The sequence below is a fragment of the Chanodichthys erythropterus genome, chromosome 3 (genome assembly GCF_024489055.1).
Source record: "Chanodichthys erythropterus isolate Z2021 chromosome 3, ASM2448905v1, whole genome shotgun sequence".
Classification (NCBI taxonomy): domain Eukaryota; kingdom Metazoa; phylum Chordata; class Actinopteri; order Cypriniformes; family Xenocyprididae; genus Chanodichthys; species Chanodichthys erythropterus.
In genome coordinates this window covers 22,849,863-22,871,933 of record NC_090223.1, presented here as the reverse complement: position 1 = coordinate 22,871,933, position 22,071 = coordinate 22,849,863, and the positions used below count along the sequence as shown (strand labels likewise).

General features: G+C 38.1%; 3 protein-coding genes across 3 annotated transcripts; 1 reads left to right on the top strand and 2 right to left on the bottom strand.

The window, feature by feature from the left end:
• Positions 1-462: 462 nt before the first annotated feature.
• tubb4bl (tubulin, beta 4B class IVb-like) lies at positions 463-9,830 on the bottom strand. Its single transcript, XM_067381401.1, has 5 exons — positions 9,703-9,830; positions 5,957-6,298; positions 4,883-4,991; positions 3,183-3,293; positions 463-2,040 (listed from the first exon to the last, which is right to left on the bottom strand). Exons 2-5 carry the CDS (start codon positions 6,011-6,013, stop codon positions 983-985), a joined length of 1,335 nt encoding a protein of 444 aa, XP_067237502.1. The 5' UTR covers positions 6,014-6,298; positions 9,703-9,830; the 3' UTR covers positions 463-982.
• LOC137017303 (zinc-binding protein A33) lies at positions 9,153-17,944 on the top strand. The gene is made up of 6 exons (XM_067381400.1): positions 9,153-10,113; positions 12,797-12,892; positions 12,976-13,206; positions 13,287-13,309; positions 13,528-13,646; positions 15,411-17,944. The coding sequence occupies exons 1-6, from the start codon at positions 9,715-9,717 to the stop codon at positions 15,938-15,940; spliced, it is 1,398 nt and encodes a 465-aa protein (XP_067237501.1). The 5' UTR covers positions 9,153-9,714; the 3' UTR covers positions 15,941-17,944.
• A 2,923-nt stretch (positions 17,945-20,867) lies between these two features.
• On the bottom strand, positions 20,868-21,818 carry LOC137009634 (G-protein coupled receptor 183-like). Its single transcript, XM_067372009.1, has one exon. The coding sequence runs from the start codon at positions 21,816-21,818 to the stop codon at positions 20,868-20,870; it is 951 nt and encodes a 316-aa protein (XP_067228110.1).
• Positions 21,819-22,071: the final 253 nt, after the last annotated feature.

The following is a 22,071-nucleotide window of genomic DNA, read 5'->3' as shown; positions in this document are numbered from 1 at the left end:
GCATGATGTAGGCGGAAGTACCGCAGTAGGGCAAAAAACTCCATCTCATTTTCTGCTCCAACTTCAAAATTGTCCAACATCGTTGTTTTACTTTTTTTTTTTGTAAAGGGCGTTTAACTCAGTCTTTGCACGTTCACTTTGTAAAAACTTGCTCGGTACTTCCGTCTACATACGCGTGACCTTTCTAACGTGATTTTGGAATTCACTAAGAGCTAGTGAAAGACGAGCATTTATGGTTAAAAAGTATATACATTTTTATTTTTATAAAATGACAAATTATTTCACTATATAAGCCCCTTATTCCTCGTCTGGGATTATGTAGAGCTCCTTGAAGCTGCACTGAATCTGCAATTTGGACCTACAACCTGTTGGTAGCCGTTGAAGTCCACTATATGGACAAAAATCCTTGAATGTTTTCCTCAATAACCTTAATTTTTGTTTGCCTAAAGAAAGAAAGACATGAACATCTTGGATGACATGGGGGTGAGTAAATTATCAGGAAATTTTAACTAATCCTTTAAACCATCCTGGCCCCCTGGTTGGGAACCACTGATGTAAATTTGACATTCATGTAAACCTCTGAAAAAAAACAACAACAACAAAAGCATTTCAGATGTAGAATTAGCCTTTATTCAGATTGACATCAAAAACAAAAGCATTTCAGATGTAGAATTAGCCTTTATTCAGATTGACATTGTCAATAGTTTTATCGTTCTGGAATCTGAAGGCTTCACAGTTAAAATCACTTGCGTTTCACTTGGATGTGAGGGGGGGTTTGATGGCGTGCATTCACAATACTCAGAAACACAAAACCAAACCAAATGTACACAATTCCTCAAAATGTCACTGGTCGGGGAATGACTGTCGTTGGTGGATAGTGAATGTAAAAACCTATTAATTGTTCTGGAGAGCATTGGTTTGTGGTGAGAAGGATGAAATGTTGGGGATTGAGTGGAACTTTATTTCGGCAGTTGGTTGCTATTTAGGCGACCTCCTCCTCGCCTTCCTCTTCGAACTCGCCCTCTTCGGCGGTGGCGTCCTGGTACTGCTGGTACTCGGACACCAGGTCGTTCATGTTACTCTCAGCCTCAGTGAACTCCATCTCATCCATGCCCTCGCCGGTGTACCAGTGCAAGAAAGCTTTGCGGCGGAACATAGCGGTGAACTGCTCGGAAATGCGCTTGAAGAGCTCCTGGATGGCCGTGCTGTTGCCGATGAAGGTGGCGGCCATTTTGAGCCCACGTGGTGGGATGTCGCACACGGCGGTCTTGACGTTGTTTGGAATCCATTCGACGAAGTAGCTGCTGTTCTTGTTTTGGACGTTCAGCATCTGCTCGTCAACCTCCTTCATGGACATGCGTCCGCGGAAGACGGCGGCCACGGTTAGGTAGCGGCCATGACGCGGGTCGCAGGCAGCCATCATGTTCTTGGCGTCAAACATCTGTTGGGTGAGCTCGGGAACTGAGAGTGAGCGGTACTGCTGGCTGCCTCGGCTGGTGAGTGGAGCGAAGCCGGGCATGAAGAAGTGGAGACGTGGGAAGGGCACCATGTTGACGGCCAGTTTGCGAAGGTCAGCGTTGAGCTGGCCGGGGAAGCGGAGGCAGGTAGTCACGCCGCTCATGGTGGCGGAGACGAGATGGTTGAGGTCGCCGTAGGTAGGTGTGGTGAGCTTGAGTGTGCGGAAGCAGATGTCATAAAGAGCCTCGTTGTCGATACAATAGGTCTCGTCAGTGTTCTCCACGAGCTGGTGGACGGACAGCGTGGCATTGTAGGGCTCTACCACGGTGTCAGACACCTTAGGTGAGGGCACCACGCTGAATGTGTTCATGATGCGGTCGGGATACTCTTCACGGATCTTGCTGATGAGGAGGGTGCCCATGCCGGAGCCAGTGCCTCCGCCGAGAGAGTGAGTGAGCTGGAAGCCTTGCAGGCAGTCGCAGCTTTCTGCTTCCTTACGAACAACATCCAGTACTGAGTCCACCAGCTCTGCTCCTTCTGTGTAGTGACCTTTAGCCCAGTTGTTTCCAGCACCACTCTGACCTGCAATCATTAAAATTTGAATTGAGCATTGATAGTCCCTTTAGAGGAAAGTCAGTTCACTCTGCGGCCATAGTTGCAACATCTCCTGGGCAGAACTTGATTTTGCCAAGTGAAACATGTTTCTGGATCAGCATCCTTATTTTTTTTTAAAGTTATATTTATGGGCTTTTTGTGCCTTTATTCGGAGAGGACAGTAGAGAGCAGACAGGAAAGCATTGGGTGGAGAGAGAGGGCGGGATTGGCAAAGGACCTCGAGACGAGAATTGAACTCGGGTCGCCGTGGACGCATTTGCGCCATGTGTCGGCACACTAACCACTAGGCTATCAGCACCGACATCAGCATCCTCATTGATCCTGGAACAGCATTCCAATCAGATTTGAGGGACAAGTTTAGAGTTTCTGTCAAGTTTAGGCTTCCAACCAAGGTTAAGTGCTTCTACATCAGTGTTATTCTCACCTATCATTTCCCTCTGATTTTATGGATAACTTATGGGTAGGGCTAGGTTTAGGGGTAGGGATATGGTTAGGATTAAATTTTCAGATAGGAATGTTAAATAGGTTGACCCAGGAACATGTCTAACTCGGCAAAATCAGGATGTACGCCTCCTTGTGGTTATTTTGGCCATCCAGGACCAAGTCCTGACCTATCTACTTGATGGAGGAATGGGGAATCCTGAAAACTCTTAACCTGCTGTCCAAACTCCTATTTACTGGAGCTTCTATGACTTCACCAAATGGCGACTGGCTCTTTCATTTAGAAGGTGGGGCTTATTCCGCCATGTTTCGCATTGCACGTTCTCCCGTTCATAGTAATACGAGTGCACTGTCCTTGTATATATCAAGTCTTTGGCATGTTCATTCTGACACAAATTTGCAAGTATTTACCAAGTCAAATCTGAACTCCTACTAGCACCTAATCGAAGAGACCATTTAATTTTTGTCAGTGTACACTCTAAAAAATGCTGGGGTAAAAAAAAAACGTTTGGTTGAAAATTGACAAAACCAGCAATTGGGTTGTTTTAAACATTTGGTAAACATTTAACCCAACTTGGTTTGTTTTTAACCCAGCATTTTTTAGAGTGTAGATTCATACCTACTAATTGCACTCATTACAATGTTTTTAACATTTGATGAACACTTACCAAACACAAAGTTGTCAGGTCTAAATATCTGTCCAAAGGGTCCAGAACGAACTGAATCCATTGTGCCAGGCTCCAAGTCCACCAAGATGGCACGGGGAACATACTTCCCACCTAAACAGAGAGACAGATAAAGTAGGTTATACCAACCACACACTTGTTTCAATGTGCATGCAAATTTCTGTGCACATACAATAAGGCTTTAAAGTCTCAGAACACACTGTTGCTTACATTTTGCATAGGAAAAAGCAACATTTTATACAAAATCAGCATAACAATTTAAGTGAAATTGAATGATTTTCAAATTGTCTTTCTGTCTTCCTTTTGCTTTAATGATGGCAGCACTCGAGCTATTTGTGTAAAGCCTGCTGCACAATAGGGGCTTTTGCACTGGGTAATTATAGGAACTCAGTTATAGGAACTAGTCACCAGGGCGGCCTCATGAGAACAAAATTTTCCCCTAGGGCCATTTTCCTGGTTGCATTCACAACGCCAGTAGGAACTCTGAAGTGCCGTAAGCCAGATGACAGCGTCAATGACTGGAGGATGGAAGATGCCTTGATCATTTGAGAAGTGCCTTGGACCTCAATGTCGGTTCATCTGTCAGTGTTTTCCATGTTTTTGGAGTAAGTTCATGAAGTAAATATATGTAAACAAAATTAATTGAAAAACCCCATAGGAAAATCTCCAATGAACCAGCGGCAAACTCAGGGTTCTGACCTGCACCACTCTATTGCAAGGGTAGACCTACTCTGAAGTTCCCCCAAAAGGCGTTCCTATAGCTAAAATTGTTCCCGGTTTCTGTGGTGCAAACACACCAAAAGCAGGTACTTCCACCAATAGTAATAGGAATTATGAAAACATTCCTCTGGTGCAAAAGCCCCTCATCTTACACAACATGATTTGAGAACAACCCAAAGAGCATCAGCTTGGTTTTTGTCATTCTTTAGTGACAATTAGTGACAAAATTGACAATTTGTACTTACTATAGGATTAGGGTTTGGTTTAGGGTTAGTTTCATGTAATTATGCATAATTTACTGATATTTCATGAGTTCACACTTACAAATAATCAGATAAAATAGTAAAAGAATGCGTATTTGGCGTGCTGTCTGAGGAGAGGGCTCTGAACTCTCCCCGTATCTTTGGTTAGGATAGTAATCAGGTGAGTGTGAGGAGACTGGCTGGTGAAGGGATGCTGAAAAAACTGTCCAGGAACTTTGGTGAGTCAGCTACATATTTATAGGCCTCATCTTATATTGATTGGGTAGTATTGGCTTTTATTTTTATATTCCTTTTTAATTGTAATTTAATTTTTTTCTTTATTTAGGTTTTTAATTTACTATTTCAGTTTCATTTCCCCCCCTCAGTTTTAGTTTAATTTTATTTCACTTATTAATTTTAGTATTTCAACAATTGCAGAGCTAGGCAACATTTCTTTTTATTTTTATTTAGTTTAGGTTTTTCATCAGATGATTTTATTTTATTTCAGCCTTTCATTTAACAATTTAGTTTTAATATTTAAAGTTAACAATAACAACACTGCTTTTACATCCCAGATTCAGTGCTGTCTTAGGATTTTGGATCCCACTATATTTATGCTGTCACCAAATATCATAATATTTATTTAAATATTTCATAAGAATGCTGACAATCTTTGCATCTGTAACCTTTAAAATAATTTAAAAAATAAAAAAAAAATACCTGAGGCCTCATTGTAGTAAACACTGATCCTGTCTAGCTGCAGGTCGCTATCTCCATGATATGTTCCTGTTGGATCAATGCCGTGCTCATCGCTGATAACCTCCCAGAACTGAGAGAGAGAGAGAGAGAGAGAGAGAGGGAGGAGGAGGAGGAGGAAGAGGAGAGACAACAGGGCGCGGCCAGAGAGAGGGAGGGGGAGACGGAGTAAAAAAATCATATGTATTTGGTTAGAAAGATAAAAATCAAGGATGCAATTAGTAGCAAATATGAGTTACAATTTTATTTATGTATGATAAAAAAAAAATAAAAAAAACTTAACGATTAATGCTGCTGAGCTGCAATTTTTGTATCCCACAAATAATAGCCTACTTTTATATATAGATTACTTGTTTTAAAGGACGTTTATCTAATTTATGTCTGGAATCTTGAGGATTACGTCAGTTTTACGCGTCTCAATGAACGCGTAAAGGAATGTGACAATGTGACGTTATCGCTGAAAGCAAATAACATCACATTGTGGTACATCCAGTTTCCGAAATGTAGGTCAGACTCGTATGCATTTGTAATTATATTATATGAATATGTAATGTATATGTTTAGAGCAGCAAAATGTGAAACACTAAAGTAGAATATTTTATTCCCGTAAGCTAATAAAGCGTTAAGTAGGTCGTTATCGTCGATGGGAGGAACCAATCTAACAATTCAATCTCATTGCCATCAAAAACAAATTACCCTGAGGGCGTATATAAAGTCTAACTGACATAAATGTGCCATAATTGTATGATTATCGCTATTATAAAAAGGGGAATAAACGTTTAAATCATTGATTCTCCATCGTACAATGGATGCGAGGTTTCCACGCCCAGAGAGAGAGCACATCTCTGCGCACAAGGTGTTCAGCTGCAGATCTGATGAATGCGCGTTTAAATCGTGCATACAGTTGCTAAAAGCTGCAGAATGAATCAAAATGAACTTTCTGGAAGATTCTTTAAGTGCGGATTAGTCGCGTCGGAAGGCGCATGTTCCAATCTGAGCCATCCGTTCTCAAAAAGCAATTTCTTTGTGTATTTTTACCTTGGCTCCGATCTGGTTGCCGCACTGGCCGGCTTGCAGGTGCACAATCTCGCGCATGATGCTGCAGGAAGGACAATGGCGGGGATGCAGGAACCGAGGTTCTGTCTTCTTCTGCACGCTCTCGGATTGAGCTGCTGTTTCTGCTCGTCTCTCTATAACGCCCGCCTCTTAACTCCGTTACTGGGCTGAACTCGTGGTGCAAGATGACGTCATCCCCATGGCAACCAAGGCTGGAGGAGAGAAGGAGGACCTTGAGCTCGTGGAGACACCGGATAGGATGCTGGCTGTGATTTGGACAGAGATGATAGGCGACTCTCTGTGAAGGACCACTGACTATTTTGTCTGAAAAATATTGCAAAGGGGAATAGAGAATGGCTTCTCATTACAATAATAAAGTACTATGGTACTACCATGGTATTTTTGAAGTAGGCTACATTTAGAGCAAGGTCATAACCATAATAGAGACATATTAGTGCTTGACTATTTGGTTTACAATCACTGATACTTAAATTATTATGCATGGTACATCCAGTAATAAGTACAACTATTTACTATACAATACTAATAAATTCTTACCTATAAAATCAAATCAACATAGGCCTATGAGTAGCTGTAAATGATGCATAAGATATCATGAAAATACAGCTAAAATCTAAAATATTAGGTTGGTCCTTAATAGATCATACAGCTCTCTGTCTACTGCAACAGTAGATCTTGATTACATTTCTGTAATTTCATAGCCACAAATTCAACAAAACTAAGGCCACATCTACATGAAGCCAGAGCTTTCCCCATTCGATCTTTTTTTCCCTCATCTCAAGAAGTATCTGCGTACCACTGAAATCGACTCAAAACGATGTAGTATACATGCCAGATCAGTAGGTGGCGTTGTAATTCTGCCACAGAGATACACTAAAAGCGGAGAAGAAGACTTTGACATGCGCATAAACCTTGTGCGCTGTATACAAACTTTAGTAAAGCTTAGTAATGAAGCTTTATATTAGTAAAGCTAATAGGCTCGTTAGCTTCTGCGGCATGTAGTCCTCTAATGTTGTTACGTGACATAGCGGTGTCTGATTAGGGTCGAGACGTAGGCTGATGATAACATCGTTTCACAAAATTTACATATTACATATAATGCAAGGGTGTTGTTTTCAGATTTATTCACTCTGGGACCCAGTTTCAATAGCAGTTTCAGGCTCTCAAAACGCCGGATCTGTCTGGATGAAACGCTGATACAATACTAATTTTTAATGTATACAACTAAATATATGGGGGCTAGTCACATAAACACTAGGTTAAAGGAAGGGTAGGCAATTTTTTCTGTAAACACTTTTTGTTATACTGGTTGAAACTCTCTTCACATCATGAAAGCAATCAATAAAAGAAGTGGTCTCAATATAAAACCTGTACATATATCTTCATTGTAAGTCTCAGGACCAAAAAATATTTGTCCAACCATTGCATTCGTAAGTGGTTTTCATTCATTATTTTTGTTATGTACTTTGAGACATGAGGTAATTTAACACCGTCTCTTATCTTGTGACACTTTTCAGACTCTGCTGAGGCGTGGCTTTGGAGAAACTCTGAAGGGAGGGTGGGATCTCATGCTTTCAAATCTAGCTTGCTATTGCTACACTGTAAAAAATGACCGTGATTATAACAGTAAAAGACTGTAAAAATACTGCGGTGAAAAACTGTCAATTGGTTTACAGAAAGTTTCCGCACTATATACGGTGAATAACTGTAATAGATCTAATGGTACATTTAATGTAATTTTATGGTAAAATACCGTTAAATTCACAGTTTTTGGAAGTGAAAAATAACAATTCATTGTAAAATTTACAGTGAAAAACCGTATATTGACATTCCCACAATTTCCTGCGTGACACTTCACATTTAATATATTTTCTTTGAAATAACTCTGTTTCTTCTTAGTTTTTCTCATTTTTTTCTTATCAGTTATGTACATTAGCGTTTTATGTTACATCTAATGTTGTTAAATTAATGTTTATTGCATTTTTAAAATTTCATGCATGTTACCATGATGGCGTTTAGTGTGTGTGTGAATGACACTGTGTGCACCTTCTATATGTTAGTGTTGTCCTTCTGAGCTTGTGGAAAAGCTGCTTGTGATGAACTTTGATTCATCATGTGACTCTTATCACCACTGTGTTTGGTGACTGTCAGTGTATTATAAAGGTACAAAACACATATTAGTACTTCATTAGGTTGGTAAATTAACATTATATCAGTTAATGAAATACGTTATTTTACCGTAAATTTAACAGATTTAAAATGTAAAATTCACATGTAAGTCCGTAAGTATGTTTACGGTTTGATGTCATTTTTACAGTATTGTTCTGGTAACCACAGCTGCCGGTATTTTTCCGTAGAAACAAAGGGATTTTTTTTACAGTGTAGCCTCTCCGAAATTGCCTAGCCTGCCTTTAAGACTGTTTCTTAAGAACTAGTCCAACTAGCAGTTACTTAGGGCTAATCATTCTTACTTTTCAGATTCAAATTAGACCAATCTACCTTTTTACATAAAAAAGTTATGACCAGTCTTGAAGAAAAAAAAATAGATGGCTAACTTGTAAGACTAGTCTTAGCAGTTTATGCAACCAGCCACAGATGTTTAACAATTAAAGGTCACTATAAAGAAATTTTCTACATTTTTCTTTCCACATTTCCCACAAATTCTCCAGACTTAAGTCATTTTACACAATAAATTATTCTCATGTGTTAGAGGTTCTGTGCAATGATCGTTACAGTATAGATTATAGTAGAGGAATTATTGTTATAAGTTTAATTAGCATAAACAATAAAACAAATACTACCATGATAAAAAAACGATACAATTACAACCTAAATAATTAGAATGAGTGTTTTGCATTACAGTAATGATATCTGCATGTGTATCACAATGCATAAATAATAAACTATGTACGTTACACTAGATAGTTACATAATTTAAACTATATACATTACATAAAAATAAATAAAGGTTCTTTATTGGCATCACAGGTTCCATGAAGAACCTTCAACATCAATGGAACCTTGGAACCATTCCACAAAAGGTTCTTTATAGTGGTAAAAGGTAGATTATATAGTGGGAGGCTTGGATTTTTTAAATGTTCTTTACATGTTTTTTTGTTTTCTTTTGCGAAAACCCCCTTTTGGAAACTTTATTGTCTATACACCATAAAAAAATATTTTCATGATTTGTTATCATAACATTTTTTCTTTTGTAAAATCAACTTGGATAATTAATGTGGTTCAGATAACTTAATATTTAGAGTTCCTGTTAATTAAACCAATTGCCTTCATTGTATTAACTCAAATTTGTAATTTCAATGAACTCAATTTTTTTTTTAAGTTAAACCAACAATTCTTTTTTTTACAGTGTATGTACTAATAATGTATTTAATATGAGGTATGGGCAGCAGAACTTAAATAATGAAACAAACCACACCTACTATTCAAATTAGACTACAGGAACAGGCTATAGGAAGTGGATCAATACCATTCACTCTCTACATCATTCAACACAACTACATCACTCAGCAATCACTTCTAGTTTTACTAGTTCAGTGTACTCAGACCACTCCCTCTCTACTGATGCATGTCAAGACAGACACATTACCAGTGATGTGCTCCATGAAACCAGAACACCTGTAAAGCTTCAGCTGAGATGTCTAACGAAGACAACAATCCCTCCTCTTAAAACCTGAAGAAAGCATTACCTGTTGGGCGACATGTCTGCAAACCTTCCCGAAGAGGACCTCTCCTGTCCCGTGTGCTGTGAGATCTTCCAGGATCCGGTGCTTCTGCCATGTAGCCACAGTTTCTGCAGGAGCTGTCTGGAGCACTTCTGGGAGAGCGCAGTCTTTCGCAGCTGCCCCGTCTGCAGGAGAAAAGCCTCCAAGAAAAGCCCTCTTTCAAACCGGGCCCTCAAAAACCTGTGTGAAGCTTTTCTGCTGGGGAGAGGCCAGGGCAGTGCATCTGGATCAAACACCCTGTGCTGGAGACATGGGGAGAAGCTCAAACTCTTCTGTCTGGTGGATCAGGAGCCCATCTGCGTGGTGTGCCAAGCCTCAAAAATTCACAAAGGTCATGACTGCTCTCCCACGGAAGAGGCGGCTCTGGACTGCAAGGTAGAGTTTGACAGAGCCACATTGTTTCAGCAAACTGTGTTACATTGTGTTGCGCTCAATACGGCTGTTCTCAAGATTTACAGCCGCAGCGCATAAGAATGCTGTTTATCAAGTTTGCTTTGACATTATCACAGACTGTTCAGCCAAAAAGATCATGGCAGGCTTTCAAACAACACCTTCTTGCATTCCCCTTGTTCGAGTTCCCATTGTGGCATATGCGTCCCATTGTATTCTAGGAAAATGTGATCAACTCCATCCAAAATGTGATATAAATCTTGCACAGTTGGACTAGGGCAATGCTGGAAAGAGATGTTTGTATTAAAAAGAGAGGCTTCAGTTAGTTCTACTGCACTAGTTGTTCTCAACTGCTGGATTGTAGGTCTGTTCTGAAAAAAAACAAACAAAAAAAAAACATTGCTAAATGCAAATGCAACAAACTTTATAATCAGGCATAGTTAGGACAGCACAATAAATAAACATATTAACTTTTAATTTTGATGCCCAAAGCACAATCTTGTTGTTGAAGCTCTGTTTTACACCTTGGTTGTACTATTAAGAAAGATATTTGGGTTATACTTTGTTTTACATGTATTTACAGTGTACTTACTAAACAAAATACTACTAATATAAGGTAACTATATGCGTTTAACTACATGGTTTTAGGGACAGGCTAGTTATTAGGGCCTTAGGACATGTAATTGCTCTATAAATTATTCTTCTCCGAAATGAATCACATTTTTTGAGGGCCTAAACATACTCGAAAACTCCTGAACTCCCGTCAGAAGTGGTGAAAACTTACATCTGTTATGGGTTACAGAATTAGGTGTGGCAAAATGGCTCAAAGCACCACCTACAAAATTTTAATTAAAGGGGACCTATTATGCCCCTTTTTAAGAGATATAAAATAAGTCTCTGATGTCCCCAGAGTGTGTATGTGAAGTTTTAGCTCAAAATACCCCACAGAGAATTTTTTATAACATGTTAAACTTGCCACTTTTCAGGGTTAAGCAAAAACGCGCCGTTTTAGTGTGTGCCCTTTAAATGCAAATGAGCTGCTGCTCATGGCCTAAGAGGGCGGAGCTTCAAGAGCTCTGAGCTTCAGTGACAGAACAATCTCACGCACTAATGTCAGAAACTCTCTGTAGCTGAGTTTAGTTTGAATTGGAGTCTGAAAATGACCCTACAGAGCCAGAGAATATATACTGCATGGAGACAGAACAGGTATAGTTTAGTTTAATTGCGTTTATGTTGTCATCTTGCTTTTATCCACTATTAGTAGAAGCCTGTTGTAGCGAACCCATCCGAATGATGGCCAAATCTTTACTGATGAGTTTGTGAAGTTTATTGTACATCACACAAAAGATGACACATATGTTATCACTCCAGAAAATCAGCCTAAGAGCTGAATAAAGAAGTGCGCATTAAAGTCTTTTATCTATAAACTCTCCCTTGCATTATCATCAACATATACAGCGAACTACACAAAAACACTCATTACAACTAACAGTAAACAAATATATACAGACCTAACTTACTTTATGCCTTTTCGGGGGTGCTGAATAAACTGGTAAACTTTATATCCGTAAAACAACTACGATGGACTGTAATAAAGTGCGTGCATTCTCTCTTTTTGTTGTGACCAGTATCGCTCCGAAGAGGATCACGAACACGAACGTTTGTACTGATCCATCCTTTAGTAATAACTTCAACCACGGTGTCCTCAGTGACTCAGAAGGCGGGAATCTATGGAGCCTCGTATGTTCCTTGGTACATCCAACAACAGAACATTTGTAATGTTTTTTGGCACAGACATTGTATATCTCTAGCTGATACAGCGAGTAAACAGAAATGGCGGACTCTGTGCTTCTCACTCAGGGGTGTGTCTATGCTAACAGGGCAGATTGTCACCAGTCATGGGCGGGGTTTCCCTACTCTTATGTAGGAGAAGGGGGGAAATATCAAACAGCATGTTCTGAGAGATTGAAAATGATAAATGAGGATTAGAATAAAAGTATTGGGTGGATTTTTACCATTTTAGGCTGGTTGTTTACGCACTGTGGACATACATCTATGTTCAAACACCTTAAAAAGTGAATTTTGCATAATAGGTCCCCTTTAAGTGCACTTCACGCTATGTTTCATGTACAAGTATGAAATTCTACAGACACATGTAACAGCCCAGTACCTACAAAAAAGTCACTGAGTGCAAAATCTGAAAACCCAACAGGAAGTGAGATATTTAGATTTTTTTTTGCAATTTTTGCAATTATTGCCATTTCCAGATGTTGTACTTTAATGAACTCCTCCTAGAGATTTTATCAACATCATATTTGGTCAGTCTAATCTAAAGGCCTTTGCAATGTTAAATTGCGAAGATCTTGAGTTTTCCCTGAAGGGCATGTCTGTGGCGGCCTGACAAATTTCGATGTTTGGCCATGAAACAGGAAGTTGTTGTAACTCGGGCATACAATGTCTGATCTGCCCCAAACTTCACATGTTTGATTAGAGTCCTGACCTTAAGACATCTTCATGGCAATATTCTGTTATTGCCAACGTGCCAGTATGTGTGGCACATCAGAATGACTTGGCCCAATTGCCCAATTGTAATTACTGCAATAAGTACATTGTATGTACATGGGGAACAGGACTGTAAAATAAAGTGCTATTGATATTTCATTTGCAGGATAAAATGTGCGCTGCCATGAAGACACTGCAGCAAAAGCTGGAAGTGTTCAATAAAGCAAGACAATCTTCAGCTTTTACTTTGGAGCACATTAAGGTAAATATTATATTTAATCTGATAAGTGAGTTTTGTCAGAAGGTCAGTCAGTAGATTTCTTCAATGGCAGTTATTTGTCTTAGAATCAGGCTCAGCGGGTTGAGAGACACATGAAGGATGAGTTTCTCAAGCTTCATCAGTTTCTGTATGAAGAAGAAGAGCGCAGGTTATCAGCACTGAAGGAAGAGGAAGAGCGGCGGGTCGCGGCTGTGAAGAACAGAGATGATGATAATGCACGGAGGATATCGTCTCTTACAGACATGATCAGGACAATGGAGCAAACCATAAACGCTGAGGATTTAACATTGCTCCAGGTGAGAATATTGATATCTTGTTGAAAAACATATTCTGAAAAACATTCCTCCATTCATGCATTTGTCTTTATCTTTTACAGAACTTCAAAGCTACAATAGAGGGGTAAGTATATCTATGATTTTTTTTTTGTTTGTTTCTTTTTTCCTTTGCATTCTCCCTTTTATTAATTTTCTCTCTCTCTCTCTCTCTCTCTCTCTCTCTCTCTATATATATATATATATATATATATATATATAGATTGATTGATTGATTGATTGATTGACTGATTGATTGATTGATTGATTGATTGATTGACTGATTGATTTATTGATTGATTGCAGAACATGGAGCACATTACAGGATCCAGAATGCATGTCTGGATCATTGTTGGATGAATCTAAGTATCTTGGGAATCTGAAATATAAGGTCTGGGAGAGCATGCAGGCAGTTGCACCTTACAGTAAGTAATGTACAGAATGGACACTGATAAGAATTGCCTAAAGTTTAACCTTTGAAACCCTGTTTGGTTATTGTAGTCAAATTATTTTGCTGCATAGTAATAAGTATTTAAAGCTGGGTTAATCATGGCTGATAGGACCACATACTGCATATTGAGTCATATTAGTCATAATATTAGTCATATTAGTAGCTATAATTAATTTATTATCAAACTACAATAAAATTATTCAAAGAATAGAATGTTTTGAATCATGATCAAATAATACTGAAATAATAACAAACTTGGACTAAAAACTTGTAAATACAATGTATTAAATTGCATGGCGCAAAAAAGCCATTTTTTTTCTGAAAATTTCCCTGTTTTCAAAGCCAAAATGTATCATTTAGCATGCATGTTTCCAGCAGAAACAACTGCAGAGATTATATGTGTTCCTGCTTCAGTTCATACTTGAAAAAAAATATAATGAAAAAGTTGAGTAGTTTATGAAGTATTAGTAAATTAATCTGCTGAATAAAATCCAGTCTAGTTTCACAACGGCAATTTTAACAAAGCAAAATCCTGGTTTTGAAAATGTCAACACTAGAAAGAAATAGAAAGGGTTTTCAAAAGTTACTCATTTTTATTTATACTTTTTTCCTTTTCTTTTATTTAATATTTGATTTCTACTGATCCCAGTGTCCATGTAACCTTACACTAAATCAAGCATTTTCAGTTCCCATTGTCAGTGTAGAAATCACAACTCATTTATTCAATTGAGCATATCCAATGTGATTTAAAGATGGTTGACTAGTGAAACAGGTATCCCAATTATCAAGTAGCAACATGTACTACCTCATAAAAAGGACAACAGTCAACACGCTTACATGCACATTCTTTAACCCAATAATGCTTAATTAGCTGAATATAAACCAATCAACACAGCTAGATTTTCGTCCCTTGTTGTTGATTACTCAAAAAAAAAAAAGTCACTCCAACTATCAGAGTTGTAGCCCTGGAACCAATTTATCTTATATATTACAGATAAACCCCACAGCTATCATAGCACATGCTAACATAACTTATTTAGCATGTATATTTAATGGACAAGCAAGATATTACTTGTCACTGGTATTAGCTCAGTCATTGCATATAGAGTTGCTTATTAACAACACAAAAACTTCAACAACACTTTTAAATGTCAAACATAACAGCATTCAACACTAACAGGTCTTTCCCTTCACTAAAAACAAATAAACTAACAGTTAATTTTAACATTTATTCTCCTTATCCAGTCCTATGCACAACATGCTGGGAAATTTAAAAAAAGCCAATTAACACAGAAATGTGAGTTTAAATTACAGACAATTTTAAGTTGATGTAATGATCAACATTATGTCAACAGAACACTACAAAATAATGTTTACAACTTTAAAGGTTTAATTAAAACAATAGATTAGATTTTTTTGTGGTAACAGGTCCCCTGAAGTGTGCATGTGTGAATATAACAGGAAAGTGTCCTTCCTACGGACTTAAGCGCATCCAGAGAGCGAGTGGAGGGCAAAATATATCGAAAACTCCTACTCTTGTCTCTCTTGACCCAAGGAATTATAAAATGTTTTCTCATCTTGTGCAGTGGTACAGTGAAACTACTGAAGTCTTGTAAACAGTGTTTACTTGCATTGCTGGGACAATGGGTTAATTCAATCAAGCTGATTTTTTTCAGCATATCGGTGTATATGTAAACATGATCACTGTATGTTTTCAATGTCTGTCTTCTTTCATCAGGCCCAATAATTCTGGACCCAAACACAGCCCACCCTTGCTTGATGCTGTCCGATGACCTCACCAGTCTCCACTATAGCACCCCAAACCAAGGGCTGCCCAGTAACCCTGAGCGTTTCCATATCAGTGCAGAGGTGCTGGGCTGCACTGCCTTCAACTCAGCAAGCCACAGCTGGGAGATCGAGGTTGGTGACAATGAGGACTGGATCCTGGGCTTGGCCAGCGAACGTGTGAAGAGAGATCAGGAAGTACATGCGAGACCAGAGAATGGCTTCTGGACCATCTGCCTCCGTGATGGGCAATACAGGGCTATGGCATCACCCCCAATAGCTCTAAAAGTGGAGGACAAACTGGAGAGGGTCTTGGTACAGTTGAACTGGGACAGAGGGGAGGTGATTTTTTCAAAGCCATCATGTCAAGAAATGATATACACTTTCAAACAGGTCTTCACAGAAAAGTTATTGCCGTACTTCTACACGCAGAGTAAGCAGCCTTTGCGAATTCTATCCAAGCCTGTGTTAGTGTCTACATGAAAATATCATTTAAAATAGGGACATTTTCTATTTTGAAAATATAAATTGTGAAAATTATTTTACATATACACATTTGACAGATACTGGTCCCACTTTATATTAAGTGGCCTTAACTACTATGTACTTACATCAAAACATAAGTATAATGTACTTATTGGGTTCATATTGAATTGCAAAACACGTTTGCTGCTTTTGAGGTGGGATACGGGTAAGGTTTGGTGGTATAGGTGTAAGGGATGGGTCAACAGTGTAATTATAATTACAAAAATTAATTACAGATGTAATTACATGCAGGTGTTTTTAAAATATAAGTACAATGTAAAAACATGTATGTACACAATAAGTGCATTGTATCAAATGATTAATTTAAATGTAAGTACATAGTAGTTAAGGCCACTTAATATAAAGTGGGACCCAGATACTTAAAGTGATTTATGTTTTATCAGTTAATCCATTTCGTGTACATTAACCCCTGATCTTGCCATATAGTGCCTGTTTGAGCTAAAGCAGTCAGTAGGGTACACTCTTAAAAAATAATGGTTCCAAAAGGGGGTTTTCACATTGAATGCCATAGAAGAACCATTCTTGGTTCCCCAACAAAACTTTCAGTGAACAGTTCTTAAAAGAACCTATTTCTCTAAGTGTGAAGAACATTTTAATATTCTAAAGAAGCTTTTTTTTCCACTATGAAAAACCTTTTGTGGAATGGAACCATCCACCAGTTCATGGAACCATCGATACCAATAAAGAACCTTTATTTTTAAAAGTGTAATATAAGCTTTTAAAGGGTTAAAAATGAAAATTATGTCATTAATTACTCACCCTCATGTTGTTCCAAACCCTGTTAGACATTTGTTCATCTTCAAAACACAAATGTTAATGAAATTAAAGAACTTAAATGAAATTTAAAAATATATATATTTTTTAATGAATTTCTATCCCTCCATTGATAGCCTACACAACTACCACTTTCAAGCCCCAGAAGTCATCATTAAAGGAAATCCATGTGACTCCAACTTTATGAAGTGTCTTAGGCCGCATTTACACTGCATGTCCTAACGCACGGATCCGATCTTTTGACCATATCCGATTTTTTGGACGACGTGCTTACATTTCTTTTAAAAGTGACCTGTATCGGATGTCTCCTTTTTACACTGCACTTGGCGAAACGTACCAAAAATAACCTATATGACATCACAAATCAGTTTCAATGGTACATTGAGCTTAATTTATTGACATGAATTCATATAGAAACCATTTTAATGCAATAGTTATATCCCTACATAAAAATAATACAAATTTTCCATGACAGTATACGTACGTAGCTCTGCTGGAAGCGTGCGAGTTGAATAATACTCGGGTATGGGTAGCACAGCTTAATGGGTTCGAATCCGCCGTCCTACTATACTAGTTTTTTTTTTTTTTTCCATTAAAACCAATAAGTTCATCAGAGATTGTATGTCAAGGGCAGTTGCAAGTTTATGTGCTTTTTATTTTGTGGTTTTAATGGAACGAATAGTTAGAGTCTCCACAACAGGACTGAAGCGCGCGTCTGTGCACGAGCCGTCTCAACTGACAACAGCGGCAACGAGCACTCATTTCAACGTCAGATCGCCTTTATTTAACACAAACAAATTAAATTAATAATTTACCAGTCAACTAGAGATGTTCCGTTTGTTATAGGTATGTCTGTACTGCGAAATGTTGAAAAACCATCACTTTTCAATGACGCAGGAGTCGCATTTACAGGGGAATATCCGATCTGTCCGCTTACACTGCAGGCGCAAACGCACATATCCGATTCATATCTGATTTATAACCACATATGAATGAGGCCTGAAACCGATCTGTGAAAATCGGAATCCATGCGCTTTTTTCCTGCTTACACGGTCGTGACTCATATCCGATCTGTGCCACATGGGAGGAAAAAATCGGAATTGGGTCACTTGAACCGTGCAGTGTAAATGGGGCCTAAGAGGCTGTTTACCTGACACTGTAAAAACACAAAGGAATGCAAAAAATGCGAAAGAAAAACCTTTCCATATTTAGTACATTGTTGCCATGTAAACGTGCCCTTAATATGCCTGTACACTTTGAGTCTTCATGTTTTTTTTGTACAGTTTTGATTTTTATGCATTAATATGCAAGTTTATTGTTACTGCTATTAAAAACAATATTTTCTGAATCTGTTTCAATGATTGTCTCTGTGATTGAGAATGCAACTTCCAAAAGACAAAAAATAAACATTTTTGTAGATGCAAAATTAATAGGGTCTCAAAACTGGGACCTTTTTTGAAATCTTTAAATCAGCCTAGAATCAGCCAGAACCAAGGAATTTTTGTATGCTGGTTGTTGGGGGAATCCATCCAAAATCTGACAAAATATGAATTTGTCAACACAACACAACTGAAGAGGATTTAATCACATGCACTCCCCTCCAAAGGTTTGGAAACACCCCTGGCCAAGTGTGGTTTTGGACGATATCAGCATAAATGCTTATCATTTTGTGTTGCTAATACATTACAGTAACTTGACATTATCATTGAAGACCAGCAATAATAATTTTCATTTTGATTATATAATAATGGCAATATATACATGTCAAAGTCAGACATGCCCCTTTGCCAGCTGTGATGCCTGGTTACTGGTTTAAACTTGGCCCAGGTTTGTAAAAGATTTTTGGGTCAGCACACCTTAATAGCTTCAACAACTGATTGCCAATTAAGTTTAGAATACAATGAACCAATTAGAACCCATTTTAGGTCAGACAGCTGCTAATGGTGGATATTTTGAAAATTTTATTTTTTTCTATGTATAAAATGTTTATGTAATAAAATATGTTTTCATAGTTTGTGTTGTCCCTTATCAGTGCAAAATTATCACAAATTAAAAAGGATTCATGCCAATATTGTCCAAAACCCCACCTTTCTAGGGCGTTTCCAAACTTTTGGAGGGCAGTGTATATAGAATATATTAATTTAAATGTCACCCATGTGAATATGACACTCACTAGGGAATCTGTGTCAAGGGCTAAAGACATGTCTCTGATTCACAAATATCTACTCCAAATGCAGAGATTATGTGTGTTCTTGCTATAGTCCATAATTGATAAGTATATAATGATTTTATTTTTTATTTATTTTTATTTGTGTTGTTTGGGTTTTTCCCAAGAAACACAAATGGTGTTATCAAAAAGTCAGGACAATTATTGAGTTGAGTTCAGTTCCAATTTTATAAAAATTAGATTATATCAGGATTCGAACACAGTCCCCATGCATACTATAAAGGTATACCACTCACAGCCTCAGGAAAAAGTGTCAGAACTGTAACTGGTGTCCCCTCAAAAAACCTAGGTGCATGACATGCCTGCATGTGAGATCTTGAGTGCATGTGTTGCAGTGATGAATGTAATCCAGATCTTAACTCACCTGTAACCTAGCTTTCAATGAGTAGGAGAGCCAGGATACCCTGGCAGAGGACTGGGGCCAATTGTAAGCTTTGGTTGACTCTTGAATCAACACAAACCTGAGACGCAGAAAAGATGAAGCAACTGGATGCACTTATGATGAGTCAGAGCCAACAAAAACTCATTGGATCACATTTTAAATTAAGTTAATCAATTAAAGGATAATTATGGTCAAGGATGACAAATAACAAATGTGTGAACATAGATTAAACACAAATTTCTGGGGTCCATTACAAACAGACCAAAAAACAACTTCCCATAAAGTACTTTGTTCATTTTTGCTCTGTTACACATGGTGGCGCCACAACACTTTAATAAACCTTTGAATGTTTTATTTAGGATTCACAAAGCATAGTACTGCTTGAAAAGTTACAAACAATGTATATTTGCATATATAACGATTTAATATTCAGAATTCAGTGTTACAATTTAAAGACATATCTGTAATAGAGTCTAAAACATTCAGTACAATAATTATTTTTGCTACAAAGATCCAAGTTCAATTTATAATAGATTATAATGATGATTATATAAAGGTCATATAGAAACCGATAAGCTATGAAAATGCAGTACTACTACATTAGTTTGTTAAAGGATTAGTCCACTTTCAAATAAACTTTTCCTGATAATTTACTCACTCCCATTTCATCCAAGATGTTCATGTCTTTCTTTCTTCAGTCGAAAAGAAATTAAGGTTTTTGATGAAAACATTCCAGGATTATTCTTTTTATAGGGGACTTCAATGGCCTTCAAATGGTTGAAGGTCAAAATTAGTTTCAGTGCAGCTTCAAAGGGCTTTAAATGATACCAGACGAGGAATAAGGGTCTCATCTAGCAAAACAATCGGTCATTTTCAGAAAAAAATATAAATTTACATGCTTTCTATACACAAATGTTCGCCTTCTAAGTGCCTCTGCCAAAACACATTTTCGTATTCTCCAAAAAGCTTACGCTGTATGTCACACACCTTCCCTATTCTACTTACGGAATGAATGAACGCAGCGCCAGTTCCATTTTTTTCCGTAAGTAGAATAGGGAAGGTATAAAACATACAGCATAAACCTTTTGGAGAATACGAAAACGTGTTTTGGTGGAAGCACTTATAAGGCAAACATTTGTTTATATAAAGCATATACATTTATATTTTTTATCGCAAAATGCCTGATCGTTTCACTAGATTAGACCCTTATTCCTCGTCTGGTATCATTTAAAGCCCTTTGAAGCTGCACTGAAACTAATTTTGACCTTTAACCATTTGGAGGCCATTGAAGTCCACTATAAGAAGAATAATCCTGGAATGTTTTCATCAAAAATCTTAATTTCTTTTCAACTGAAGAAAGAAAGACATGAACATTTTGGATGACATGGGGGTGAGTAAATTATCAGGAAAAGTTCATTTAAAAATTCAGTAATCCTTTAAATATTTCAAAAGCATATTTGAGACATTATTTCAGGCAGAAGTCATTCCTTTGGAGGCTTGTCTTTTTCCTTGCAGCTTAACTTCTCCACACAAGATTCAGGCAAGAATGGTACTTTCTCTAGACGGAACAAGTAAGTTAAGGGCTGGATAGTGCTGCTGATGTTTACAAAGGCAAAGCCCACTGGCTGCACATAGCAATGAAAGACCCTACGTGGATAATGGTCTTCAAAGGGGAACATGGCAACTGGTGGGAGATAGTTGCTCACGATGATGATCAAGATAGACAGCACCATCTTAAATGCCTTTCTTTTCATTGGATGCATCTCATCTTTACCAGAGCCTCGTGAGCGTTTCAGTGCCCAGAGGATGGCCACGTTACACACAACCATCCAGGTGAAAGCAAACAAGACCTCACCAGTGAAAACCTTCTCAAAGTTGTGAATGCCACCAACGGTTTTGGCTGAAGCATAAGAAAAAGTGAGCAGCAGTACCACAATGGTCAGGCCGATCCTGTATTTGATGTCCTTCAGCTGTCCGAATGTGATGGGGAAAAGAACGGCTATAAAGCGATCCAGACAGACGCATGAGAGGAAGAGCGGCCCACTGGTGTCCTTTACCCCAAAGGAGAACTTCAGAGCCATCCAACCCATAGCACTCCTCCAGTGGTAGAGATTGAGGAAAGCTATGATTGTCATAAATCCAAAGTAGGCGTCCATGAAAGCCAGGCAGCCCAGGAAGATGTCAGAAGTTGAAGGCTCCTTACGGGTGTTTATTAGGTTTGCTATGACCAGGATGTTGGCAGGTATTCCTACGATCACGTTGAAGGATTGTATAGTTAAGTCAAAAATGATACCACTCACCATTTGCTCGCACCCTTCAAATGCACTGAAGGCGTGTGTTCCATTGACTGAACCAGTCGTCAGGTTAGAAGAGGGCAGGCTGCTTCTGAGGATGTAGCTTATTCTTGTATCGTGGCGTAATTGACCCTCCATGAATTCTGAGGATCTGAAACCAATGAATAAGATTCTGGAGGAAGAAAAAATGACATGATACAGATAATTGAACATGCCCATATAATTTGGAATGCCTGTTAACATTAATAATAGCATTTGATATCAGATTTAGATTGTTTTATGCCTTGAATGGTGAAGTGTTTATGTTAAAGGGGACCTATTATGCCCCTTTTCACAATATGTAATATAAGTCTCTGGTGTCCCCAGAATGTGTCTGTGAAGTTTCAGCTCA